This window comes from Mobula birostris, chromosome 21, assembly GCF_030028105.1.
Source record: "Mobula birostris isolate sMobBir1 chromosome 21, sMobBir1.hap1, whole genome shotgun sequence".
NCBI lineage: Eukaryota > Metazoa > Chordata > Chondrichthyes > Myliobatiformes > Myliobatidae > Mobula > Mobula birostris.
Window position 1 is genome coordinate 55,514,314 of NC_092390.1, and position 13,395 is coordinate 55,527,708.

General features: G+C 37.9%; 1 protein-coding gene across 1 annotated transcript in view; it reads right to left on the minus strand.

Annotated features, from left to right (window-relative positions):
- sec23ip (SEC23 interacting protein) overlaps nucleotides 1-13,395 on the minus strand; it is a 162,802-nt gene that overhangs the window by 73,531 nt on the left and 75,876 nt on the right. The window contains exons 10-14 of the mRNA XM_072239520.1: nucleotides 12,295-12,413; nucleotides 7,287-7,436; nucleotides 6,785-6,880; nucleotides 3,897-4,112; nucleotides 3,111-3,266 (exon numbers count right to left, since the gene is read on the minus strand). Of these exons, the coding sequence (XP_072095621.1) occupies nucleotides 3,111-3,266; nucleotides 3,897-4,112; nucleotides 6,785-6,880; nucleotides 7,287-7,436; nucleotides 12,295-12,413 (737 nt within the window). The remainder of the gene's footprint in view (nucleotides 1-3,110; nucleotides 3,267-3,896; nucleotides 4,113-6,784; nucleotides 6,881-7,286; nucleotides 7,437-12,294; nucleotides 12,414-13,395) is intronic.

Genomic DNA, 13,395 nt, shown 5'->3' on the forward strand with positions numbered 1-13,395 from the left:
CTTAGCAAACCTGTGCCTTTTTATCCCCCTGCTGGGGTATCGCCTGTCCATCACACTTCAAACAGTTCAGGGTTCAAAGCCCCGGTCTCTGACAATACTCGGAACTGTGTCTCCTTTCCGTTAATCCCTCTCGTCTCTCGTTAACATCTCTGAAGGTTCCCCCATTGTCCCCTTATCGGCATCCATCTTCTGATAATTGGCTTTTTTTGTCACAAAGGATATACATTTTTTTTTAGTACAACCATTAGGACCCAGCTGGTGGCGTAGTGGCATCAGTGCCGGACTTCGGGATATAAGTTCCCAAGTTCGAATCCAGCCAGCTCCCCTGCATGCTTTCCATCCGTGCTGGGTTACGAGCTGGTGATCTCTTTGGAAACTCACCTGGCAGAAGACAATGGCAAACCATTGCTGTAACTTACCTCGTACACGGTTCCCCACTACAGCAGAGAGGCATGGAGGGAAACCGGAGAAGCTCCAGATGCGACGTACCTTTCCTTTACAACCATTAGAATAGGCATAACTAATGAATTAAGGAATCATCTAGTTTCTTGTGACTCAGTATCTCGCAGCAGAATCTAAATTCAACACTTTCCTTTTCATGTAAAGTTCAAGAGGCTAAAAAGCAATGCACTGAATAGCAGCTGCACTTGGCAGTTCAATGCAGAATGAAGATCAAATCTTAAATTTGGAGTCACCTTTCAACCTACAGATCTATAATGGTGGGATCTGTTAGTCTCGCGAGACCATGGATCTGCGCCTGGAAAGTCTCGCTTCAGTCGGTGTTAGAGCAGTGTCTGTTGTGGCTGCACAGATCTACAATAAATCTGTCGTAATAAAATTCAACTCTTCATTTAGACTGCAATACCTTACACTGATCAAATCATTCACAAAGAAATGGCTAAATCTTTCTGCAGACTATGTTGCCATATATGATCCCAAAGAAAATTAAAATTGTTCGAACATATTAATGGTCCCAGTAATAATTTCTACTGGTTAGGTGGAAACATGAATTTATAGACTTTGCAATGGTCGTGGAGTATACTATAGAGGGGAAACAATTTGGACAATCTTGTTATTACTGTGGTTAATGATAAAGATCTGGAGCTGGAGTCCCTAAGGCATTGTGTTCGACATTGACTGGCAACTCCTATGATACCACTGGTGTCAAACTGTTTTGGTCTCTGCCGATCATTTGGATTCATCAGTTGCGTGGAGAGGGGTAGCCTACTGCATGGGCAACAGCTTCTCTCCATATCATATTGCGCTGGCTTACATATCACGTAGACAGATGGAACACAACATCTATGGTCAATCCTGACCAATGGAGGAGTTCAAAATGACAAAGAGGAATAGAGTTATAATAATTGTCGGGAAGTTTAAAGAAGAGTTGTAGAAAGCCTTTTACATACAGGGAGCAGAGATTGCCACTTACAAGACAACATGAAAGGAGAAACTATCACTGCATTTAATAATTACTGGGTGAACAACTGGGCTGTCATAAGCTGCAGCAAGCCAAATCAAATAGCTACACAGCGAGAATGCCTTCTGCGCTGAAAGCATCTATGACTCCACTCCCAGCAAAAATAGAATATAAATTTAGACTTTGTAATGGCTCTGGAGTGTATCATGGCAAAAATGAAACAAGTAGTTTGAATATAGTCTAACCAAAGTTTGCAACTGCTGAACTTCAAACCTACTCAGATTCAACTAGTAGCTTCTATTTACAGGATGCCAAAGAGGCCAACGTAACAATCAAGCATAGCAAGTATAACACTACCTGCAACTCAAAATATTATAATCAAGATTGCCATCCCAATTTGCTCTTCTATTTTTTAAGATCTAAGTCAGCAAAGCCCATCATAACAAGGGGATATTCAACTGTACCGTCATTTGTACTGAGAGAAATTGAGAAAAAAATTAATATTTATTATTATGACACCAATCCTATTTTGCATGTAATTTGTGAAAACTAGTTGCAAAGATTCTTACAATCTTTCTTGCTAATGTTTGATTGTGATACTTTGTCTGAAACAGAACAAAAGTCAAGAATATTCTTGGAAGTCACCTGTGCACATCTACGTACAAGAATGATTTTAAAATGTTGTTCACCTACATTGTGTTTTTCTTAAGTGTAAGGGGTTTCTTCTTTCATGTTACTTGCTAAGGCTAATAAGATGGCTCCTCTGTAATGTTAACTGCTGATGTAAGGGGTTCCCTGTAGCAGCATGTTTAGGTTATAATTAGTGATAACGGGATTTGTATTCATTTGCTAACTAATTGGGACAGATGTTATTCTTTCTTGTGTATCTGAAAGCTGTTTGCACAGAATTTGGTCAGATCGCGCCATGGGGATGAAGAGAGAAGGCGCACACAAATCGATGCTGTGAGCTGGCTAGCGGAGCAGACCCCAAGTGGGGGCTCGGGACCTGGCAGAGTTCAGAAGAAATCGAATGGTGGACTGAGGATATTGCGTGAGCTCCAACGAGTTATTTGTGTACAGAACTGATAACTGACTTGGCACCTTTATTGTATTTGTTTCTACTAACCCATCACCAAGAAATACTTATAAAGTGTAATCATTTAATCGTATATGGTGTATTGTCTGTTATTTGGCGGGGTGGGATACATCACACAGCATCCACACAAACTTGATTACCCAGTTTGGAGGGGCCAAAGGCTGCTCCCCCTAGACGAAAGCAAGTTGAGCGAGCCTGAGGCTTACCAGGAAACTACATAAGAAATTAGCACGTTTTTCTTTAAAAGCATAATTAGCAAATTGATTAGAATTATTTTCCGATACTTTCTGTATTATTTCTTGTCAGACTACTCCCAAGAGGAATTTATTTACATTTCAAAGCAGATTTTAAGGAATATAACGTAACTGTCTTAGATACACTGACCATGCATTTAAGAACAAACAAAACCACAACAGTAAATAGATTAAGAAAAAGGAGCTGAAATGGAGTCAGAAGAAAATTCAATTGAATTTTGCAATACATGAAAACCTAAATAGATACAAGAGCAGAGTTCACACATTATATTTCAGAATCAAATAGTTGAGAGTAAAAAAAGTGACACTTAAAACTCAGTTCACAGTGCGTTAGACTTACTGGATGATAAATATTGAAAAATCCCTTGCAGGTTGGTAGTCTGTAGTTTTCATCAATCTTCTCCAACCCACGCACAGTGAGGAACATACCAATAGGAGAACCCAAGGCAAAGAAATTGTCTGGCTCAAAATCTAAGCCACGATAAGCCACAGAAACCTGAGAATACACAGCAGTACACAAGTGAAAAAAAATGAACAGCAAAATTGTCAGTAATTCTAGCATTTTAAACACTGTATGTGGTATTAAATATTACAAATGTCTGTACATGGAAAAATGTTTAAATTATGTGGTAGTACAAAGATATTCAAAAGTAATAAATAATTTAAAAAGTTAATATGTAGATTAACAAAACCATAAATATGTAAAGCCTTGGGATTTGTTTATGAAGGGAGTAAAATTAAAAAGAGGTTTAATTAAATTAATACCGAACTTTGGTTCTATAAAATGAGGTAGTATTCACAGGTCTAGGAGCAAGAAAAAATTATGACTGGATCTTTCTGTTCAGGAAATAAATGCATGAAGCGTGATCAAATTGAAGCTTTTAAAGTTAGTGAGTTGGGGCTCATTGTTGGTGGGGATAGAGGCCAAAGTCTGAAACTAGGGGGCGATGAATAAAAATTCAGGAGAAACAACAAAACTTTCAGAATGCAGTTTATATTTTAACAGATGCCAGGTAAACTTAAAATGATGCCTTCTCAGAAACACCCACACAATCTTCTTCATTACTCAATGGCCAAAGGGGGGAAAAATCCAACTACCAAACTCAAGCTTTAAAGCCTTCTTTACCTGGCCAGCACCAGCTTCAAAACGATCATAACGAACTTTGACAGACGAAACAGTGGCTGCACCACAAGATAGCACTCTCTTCAACATGCTCTGCTTTTCTCCAGCTAATGAGTTTGTATCAGCAGCTTCCTCCTTAGCCTTTTGCAAAGCCTCTTGCTGAACTTTCTTCATGGCTTCCAATGCTGTTTTTTTCTCAATTGCAGCTTTATTCTTCGCCTGAAGCAATGAAAAGAAAATGCAACAAACCAACTAAATTCTATTTCTAGCAATCCTGGTGAAAACACTTGAAGTGAAAAATAAAAAAAAATTAATTCAGCAATCAACTCAGTAAGAGTTAAAACCATATTTAAAGAGTTTGCAGTAAACTCTTTTTACCTCATAAACAAAACTTTGTTGGTTAATTTTTGGTAGAGTTGGGGTGGGTAGGGGTAGAGTGAGGCAAGGCAAGGACCTTCAAATTATCTAATTTAAAAACAAAAATCAGGAAAATAATGACTTATAATCAGCCTAATCCTTGAAAAAGCATACAAATCTCACTTTCCCCTTCTCCAACTTTGAATTAGAAGCAAATTTTAAAAAACAGTAGCAGAAGCTGGAATAATATCCTTAAATATACTACTGTATTTACAGTTATTCATCAAGGTGATAAAGTACAAGAGCATCAGTAACAGAGAGATGCAAAAATTAGCTAATTAGGTCCTTTTTTTTTTAAAAACGCAAACAACAGGAATTCTGCAGATGCTGGAAGTTCAAGCAACACACATCAAAGTTGCTGGTGAACGCAGCAGGCCAGGCAGCATCTGTAGGAAGAGGTGCACTCGACGTTTCAGGCCGAGACCCTTCGTCAGGACTCGCCAATATATAAAAGGCCACATCGGGAGCACTGGACGCAGTATATCACCCCAGGCACTTATCCATGTAAGCGGAACAAGTGCTACACATGCCCTTACACTTCCTCCCTTACCACCATTCAGGGCCCCAAACAGTCCTTCCAGGTGAGGCAACACTTCACCTGTGAGTCGACTGGGGTGATATACTGCATCCGGTGCTCCCGATGTGGCCTTTTATATATTGGCGAGACCAGACGCAGACTGGGAGACCGCTTTGCTGAACATCTACGCTCTGTCCGATAGAAAAAGCAGGATCTCCCAGTGGCCACACAATTTAATTCCACATCCCATTCCCATTCTGACATGTCTATCCACGGCCCCCTCTACTGTAAAGGTGAAGCCACACTCAGGTTGGAGTAACAACACCTTATATTCCGTCTGGGTAGCCTCCAACCTGACGGCATGAACATTGACTTCTCTAACTTCCGCTAAGGCCCCACCTCCCCCTCGTACCCCATCTGTTACTTATTTTTATGCACACATTCTTTCTCTCACTCTCCTTTTTCTCCCTCTGAATATACCTCTTGCCCATCCTCTGGGTCCCCCCCCCCCACAGTCTTTCTTCCTGGACCTCCTGACCCATGATCCTCTCGTATCCCCTTTTGCCTATCACCTGTCCAGTTCTTGGCTCTATCCCTCCCCCTCCTGTCTTCTCCTATCATTTTGGATCTCCCCCTCCCCCTCCAACTTTCAAATCCCTTATTCACTCCTCCTTCAGTTAGTCCTGACGAAGGGTCTCGGCCTGAAACGTCGACTGCACCTCTTCCTACAGATGCTGCCTGGCCTGCTGCATTCACCAGCAACTTTAATTAGGTCCTTGCTTTTTTACCAACAGAACCAGACAGAGGATTTCTTTGTCATGTATTTCTGCTTCATTTGGCCACAAAAACTAAAATACATAGAACTGCTCATTGATTTTATCTGCTAATTATACAACAAAACAGATGGCATAGAGGCCAAGAATTTGTACTCTAACTGGTTTCAGAATACTGGGGACACTTCTAATGAACGTGCAAAAGAAATTAAATAGACTTCCAAACAAAATTTTCCTTTTAAATAATAAAGATAGCATTTTTGTACACAGATGGAACTTATTGCCTGCCAATGCTTCCAATAACATTTCACCTCCACAAAAAAAGCTGTATTTATTTTCAGTGGTTCCAAATTGTAGGCATCTCTTAAAGAATGCTACTTCCTTCTGGCCAGTGCTACTTATTTTAAAAAGAGAGATAAAGAACTTCGTACAAATACACTAAACACTGCACCATTTTTAAGCTATGTCAACATTTAAAAGAAATACAAGTAGAATTTACATGTCCTGCAACTTACAGTTCAGCTAGTTCCATCCAGCATAGTAGCCATTTAAGACACTTCCACTTCATGTTAAGAAGACAATGTTGAAGGCACTTTTGGAATTCTACACAAAGCAAGTTCCAATTGTCGAAGATTCTTAAATCACAATAAACCTATCACCCTTACAGCATAATGCTCCTGTAGTGGGATCCTATTCTGCTGAACTACATACTCAGAAAATGAGTGTTAAATTTTTCATACTTGTAAATCATTCCATCCATGACAATGATTTTGCTTCACAATGATATGACAATGATTTTGCATCACAATGATAATGTTCAGTGCAATTTCATAAGCCTTCTCAAACATGAGCAGTGTTTGTGATAAATTAGACAGCAAGAGCCTGTGGATTATTCAGTTACTTTCTATATTTCTATCTGCATCACTGTTTTAAAATGAGAATCAGAGCATCATTCACTCTTTCTTCCTGATGCACATCTTACTGCACCGTCCTACGTGAGCTTCAGTCATAAGACTATTTGAAGAAAGAAAGCAGTGCAAAAATGCAGTACCTACCTTCCTTTTAGATGCTATTTCTATTTAGTTTCCATTCAATTCAGTGCTTACAAGAGATAAAGTTTAATTTCATTACTGATTGTTAGGGCTGCCAGCAATTCAAGCATCTTTCAGTAATGATGATGATACCTGTGCATTAACCTTCTCTTTTACAAAATTGGCAATTTTCTTTCTTGGTCCAAGAGGGATCCCCATTTCCTTCAAGTCATCCACTGTACACATGAGCTAAAAACGAGCAAGAAAAGGAGTGAATTGAGCTGCTGAAGCATGACATGCAATATATTAATCTGTCCTTTTTCAAAGATTGATTCATCTATTGCAACACCACTGATAAGTATGGTTAATTAAGTTTCAGTCCTTTTTCTTAATGGAGCACAGTGTAACATGTGAAACCAGAGAGAATAACTAGTTGAAATACAAGTTTACAGGAAAAAGCATTATATCATTAAAATTTTATCTATGAAGATTAAGTTCAGACAAAAAAAATTGAACAGTATTAACTACGAACTCCAAAAAAAACACGAATATTATGCAAGGTTTTACTGGAAACTGCATTAAACTTTTATAAGTTTGGCAGGGGGGTGGGGGGGAGAGATAATCTTCAATCTATATGGAATGGAAAAACACTTACCAATGATTCCATGTCTATTTTTTCCTTTTCCAAAGTGGTGAGGTATTCAGAGAGACTGAGTGATTCCAACACTTCTGATAAGGACTGGAATTCCTCCTCTTGTTCATCCTTCAGTTCATTAAAATCTTCAGTATCTTGACAATTCTGGTCCTTCAAATAAATTTCGAACTTACTTGTGTTTAAAAAATTCTGATTCAACTACACTAAACTGAATACAATCACAAAATCATTGTTCTATTTTAATACATAGAATTATAACATCAAACAAGAAAGAAGAAATACTTGCTTTCTCGGTTAAGTTTGCTGGCACTTAATTTCAAATCGTCTTAAGGATAAAGAGAAATGCATTGTTCTTTTCTCATTTTCCACTAACATTATTGCTTTAATTGCCTTAATGCTTGAAAAACAAATACTCCCTCACGAAGATCTGCAAAGTTTCAAACATCACGGATCTTAGAAAAATAGAAGGCTATGGGTAACCCTAGGTAATTTCTAAAGTAAGTACATGTTCGGCACAGCATTGTGGGCCAAAGGGCCTGTATTTTGCTGCAGGTTTTCTACGTTTCCTGGTCTATCCGAAAAGGGAACATTTTGGCCTTGAAACTGCAGTTCCATTCAACCCTTGACCCACAAATTCTTGCTTTAAGATTTATCCAGGAAGTTAGTTTCATTAAGAGAGGAACCTCAGACAGGTTTTGTCAAAATGATTATGTTAATTAGGTGGCTGTACATTAAAATGTAAATATGAGGTATCAGAAGTCATACAACATGGAAACAGGCTCTTCCAGCCCATGACTGGCCTACTGCCCTCTGAATCTCTCCTCTCCGTGTACTGACCACTCAGCTCCTCAGTGTTGCTCTGCCATTTAATCAGAAAACAGATAATGTGATTGTAATCTGAACTCCACGTTCCTACCTATCCCAGTAACCTTCTCATCCCTGAGCTATCAAAAAACAAAATAATTCTGTGTTAAGATTACCACCACTTGAAGGAAGAAAATTCAAAGAAAACTTTTTATGTCCCTTAATTTTTATGCAGTGAGCCATATAGATTCCAGATTTCCTCAAGAGAAAATATCACTTCCACATCCATCCTGTCAAAACTGCTCAGGATCTAACATAGTTACACCAGACATCCCACCTCTCCCGGAAGTTCACTGACTTCCCATATCTGTCTAGTAAATCTTTTATGCTTCAAATGCACAACCCTTTTCCTTAAATAAAGAGACTACAAAAATACTTTAGATGTGATGTCACCAATGTCCAAACTTGAGGAAACTGCAGAACACCCACCTCAAATTTCTATCAGTAATTCATTTCATCTTACACTTGGCACACAAGCTGCGATCCTAGCTAACAATATCAGTAAACATCCATGTCACACAGGGCTGTTTCACTGCGTCAACAGCTATTTCAATCTGCACCTAATTTTGAATGAACTGCATAATGGACAATTTCACATTTTCCCACATTGTTCTCCAATTGCCAGCTCTTTACCCATTCACTTAATCTATTCATATCCCTTTGTAACCACCTTCTTTACAGCTTATTTTCCATTCTTCTCCATGCCATCAGCAAACTTAGTAATCACACCTTCAGTTAATTTATCCCTTCAGATAAAAATAGATACTTTATTGATCACAAAGGAAATTACAGTGTCACAATAGCAGGAAAGTGCACAGACATAAATATTAGAAGAGAAGTAGCAAGAATAAAAAAAAGTTACCTCAATAAATCTAACAGGAGGGAGTCATCACTTCCCTGGCTATAGGTTGACTCATTATAGTGCCTAATGGCCGAGGGTAATGCTCCAAATATTGAGATTAAATTTTGCTGACCATGATAATACTCATTTCTATCTTTTCTCCATTACCTAATAGCCATCAAATCCTTTTTTCCTTGCTATTACATTACTTCCTAGACAAGTTTTACTTTTTTTTTTAAAAGATAAAAAGGAGTGGCCTTTGTTATAATTCCTAAAATCTGTCATCTGATTCCCTTTCAGGATTTTATATTTCAAAGTGTACACTTCAGATCCTTCTGAACTCTGAAGAGCATAGATCAAGTTGCTCAAATTTCCTTCATCAAACAATCAAACTAGTGAACCTACAAGGCAGAAGAGTCAAAATAGTACATCACATTCAGAAAGAAGGCCAACAAGTCTCATATATAAACTGTAGTAAGATTTTATTTCTCCAATATTCAATACCATTGTAATAAAGGTTAGCATACCATCTGCCTGCTGTGTTTGAATATTAACTTTATGATTCATTTATGAAACATTCAGGACCCATCGAATATAAATACAACCTAGTCCCTCGCCATTTGAGAAATACTTCTGTATTTCTATTCTTCCAAGGAAATAGATAAAAATCACAAATTGTACATGAGATTTTAACAGCCACACTCATCTATCTTCTAAATTAATCCACAGCTCTTTGCCACCTACATCTGCCTCGGTTTATTTCCCACCTAGTGGTGTATAGTTGGTACATATGAATAGGCATATTACACTGTCTTCCCATCTAATCCACTGATGGAAATCACCCAAGCATTTAGCTCACTAGAAAGCTTTGCAGCTCCTTGCTTCTGAGCCATTAACCTACTCTCAATTCATACTAATATATTATTTTCTTCTGAGCCCTCATTTTGTGTCATAAACTCTTGTTGAAAATACAAATACAATAAATATACTTCTCTTCAATACCTTGCAGATTAAAACTACCGTACGAAAAAAAACTTGCACTTAGCACTTTTCCTATGACACGTGTCCAAGGTAATTGTCTTCATTTATTTTCTATCCCTGCTCTCCTTTATTTGAAGAGAATTCAACGATTGTTACTGCCAACCACTAATTATGAAAGATCAAAATCAACGCAGTCACTAAGGTTCCCTACAAACTAATCCCCTAGTAAAGATTCTTCATTCAACTCCAACCTTGTCCCTGGTCTCCTCTGCACTTGGGTCCACCTGATGTATGCCTCTCCTAGTCATCATCAGGTAAAAGATACTGAACTTTGCCATAACCTACCCTGGTTCAACTCAGCTTGGCAACCACCCCTTGTTACAGGGAGATGGAAATGAAACTAGTGCAGAACTTTTAGAACATTTGAGTTAGGGGGAGGATGAAGTAATTTGGGAAACAGCCATTTAAAATACACCTGGTCATGAAGGACATAGTGACTGTGATCTTAGGAATGAGAAAGTAGGATTTTGTAGAGATGGAAAATACACAGGAATACAGGAATCGTAGACAGAGAAGACATCATAGGAAGTGCTTAAGATTTAAATGACAGGAGCCACTTTCTAGTTTGGTAGTTTGAATGTAGGTGTTGATGAAAAATATAACCAGGTGGTGGAACAGTGGGGCAGATGGCAGATGAACCAGTTAAATTCGGAATGTAATTGCAATTACCAACAACATTGGATACAAGTTGTGATAGAGTTTTCATACAACATAACTGTACATATCACCCATTCTAACTGCTAACCAAGTACAATGACTTTGGTTGATATGAAATATCCTTATAAAAAACATGCTCGTTCATTATGGGAATACAAAAATTTGCAAGTGCAGGTATTTCAGCAACTCAAAAATATGCAATGTACCAGCAAAATATCTACACCTGCAAATTTGTGAAATGGAGTTTTCACAAATATAAATTTCAAAACTCGGTTACCAATCAAGTCGGTGAAAGCAACATTCCGAAAGTTAAACCTATACAAATATACCTTATTTGTTTAAAAGAAATAATACAATGTTCCTTTTGGTCAAGTCCAAAATTAATTCCTATTTGACATAAAATGATAAAAAAAAACTTTTGATAGGAAAGCCTGGAATTAAAATAGTTTGTTTGACTGGAGGTTTACTCATGAACAACTATTGCTCTCTGATTAAAATCTACTGCATTCAAAAAGGATGACGTAATCAGAATCAAAGCAAACATTTTTCAAGAAACTTCTATAATCTGAGTTCCTAAATGCCAAAGTCAAACATTACCTTTATATGAAGTTGGGACTATCCTGACCACTCAACAATTCCAAACCAAATAACAGAAGCCCATCTGCTTGGAGAAATAGGTGCCTCTTAATCTTTAATTTTTATGTTCCTCTTAGAAAACCTTAGTTTCAGTTCACATACAGAAGGACTTCCTTTGGTAAAACGGTCAGCACAATAGCACATTGCGAGGTTTAGAAATGAGATAGACCATTATCAATGGTTACTACAGCCAATGGTTCTTTAAGGTTGTTATAGTCAGGGGTGGTAACAGCAATAAGTTCCCACTGCCTATAAAATGCTCCAATTGCATGCACCTCAAATAGCCTCTGACAACCAAGCCCAGCTCCTAGCTTTTACGTGTGGCTTAGCCACTAAGCCTGACGGGACCATTCTACTGACAGGAGAAGGGATGAAGACAATTTACTGGTGCCTTAAAACCAGTTGCTTTGGGAAGACAGGGCTCGTCAGCCATGATTGGCAGATCATCTAAGCAAAGGAAACTCTGATCTCAAACCTCTGCTGCTTTGCAGCTATATCCATTCATAGGGATGGCTTTGGGAGTAAACCCCAAGGGAAAGATCTGGAGTTGGAGTCCCTAAGGCAGTCCTACATTGAGTTCTTCAACTCCTGTGACACTGCTGGTACCAAACTATATCGATCTCTGCCATTCATTTGGGTTTATCAGATGTGGGGAGAGGGGGAAGCTTCGTACATGGGCAACAACTTCTTCTCTATATTGTACTGCCCTGGCTGGCACACCTTGATAGATAGGACACAACATCCATGATGGATTCTTGACCGACAGAGGCCTACTACTACAACTAATAATGTAATCAAAGCTATAGTAAACCTCCAATAGTAATTCCACATTAAACAAAAACATCCAATATAGTTTAAATGACAAATTCCCAAGAATGACATATTATATACTAAATTGATCATTTGTCATTTTGACCATAAAGATTTACAAAGCTTATTCAACAATTAATTATTTGTATGTAACTGTACCTGGCACTCTTCTGGGCTTGCAGAATCTTTCACAGTCCCATTAGATGCTGACTGAGTGGAATCACCAGCCAATGAGCAGCCCGTCTGATTGGCCAACAAATCAAAAAGGATCAGAGAACCTGAGAACAAATTAGAAGTTACGTACTTCTTCAATATAATCTTACAGGCACTATTTTATTACAGAACAGTTAAAGGCATAAGTGAGAGTAACTTTATTAAATGAGGCTGATTTTAAACATGAGACAAAGCCAATACTTTAGGCTACATAAGACCACCATTAGGGGGACATAACCAGTTTCAAAGAAACCGACTATAATCCAATGTCAAGATTTAGAAAACATGCCCCAAGAGCAACATTTTTTACACCACTATAACTTTATAATTATGACTCAATTTAAAATGCATCTCACAATCCAACTTAAATAGTTTACAAACAAACCCATTTTGAGCATCAGCTGTTGTAGTCAGCTACCAAATTATTTCATTAATCTGTGAGTTATGAGCACACGAGATTCTGTAGATGCTGGAAATCCAGAGCAACACACACAAAATACTGGAGGAACTCAGGAGGACAGGTAACATCTATTGATTGGAAAAAACACTCAACACTTCAGGTGAAACAACAACTGGTTACTCTACTCCATAGCTGCTGTCTGACCTGATGAGTTCCTTATTTTCGAATTTTACACTTTGAATAACTAGTACTGTAGAATTCAGAACTGTATAGTATAAAACACATACTAAAAGTCATGTTCAGTTGTTAAACCCTCAACAGAAAGCACAAAAAAGAATTTGTAGTTAATTTATTGAACACTGTTAATGACCGCGAGCAGTCAAATAAGGTACAAGAGATCAAAGTACCTCAGTATCAAGACCAATTGTTAAAAGGAGCTCACGAAATTTACTCTATGAAAATTACAGTTAAAATATAACTACTTTGCATGGCCATAAAAATTTCATCTTTTTAAACACTTTCACCTTCCAGGCAATTCTGATCAATGATATTATGTCTGTTATGTCAGTAATAAGTGTTACTGGTATTTTTAGGCCACCAATAGGTAAAAACCAAGTAGCTAAGCTCACTTTTTCAAAATTCTAAAG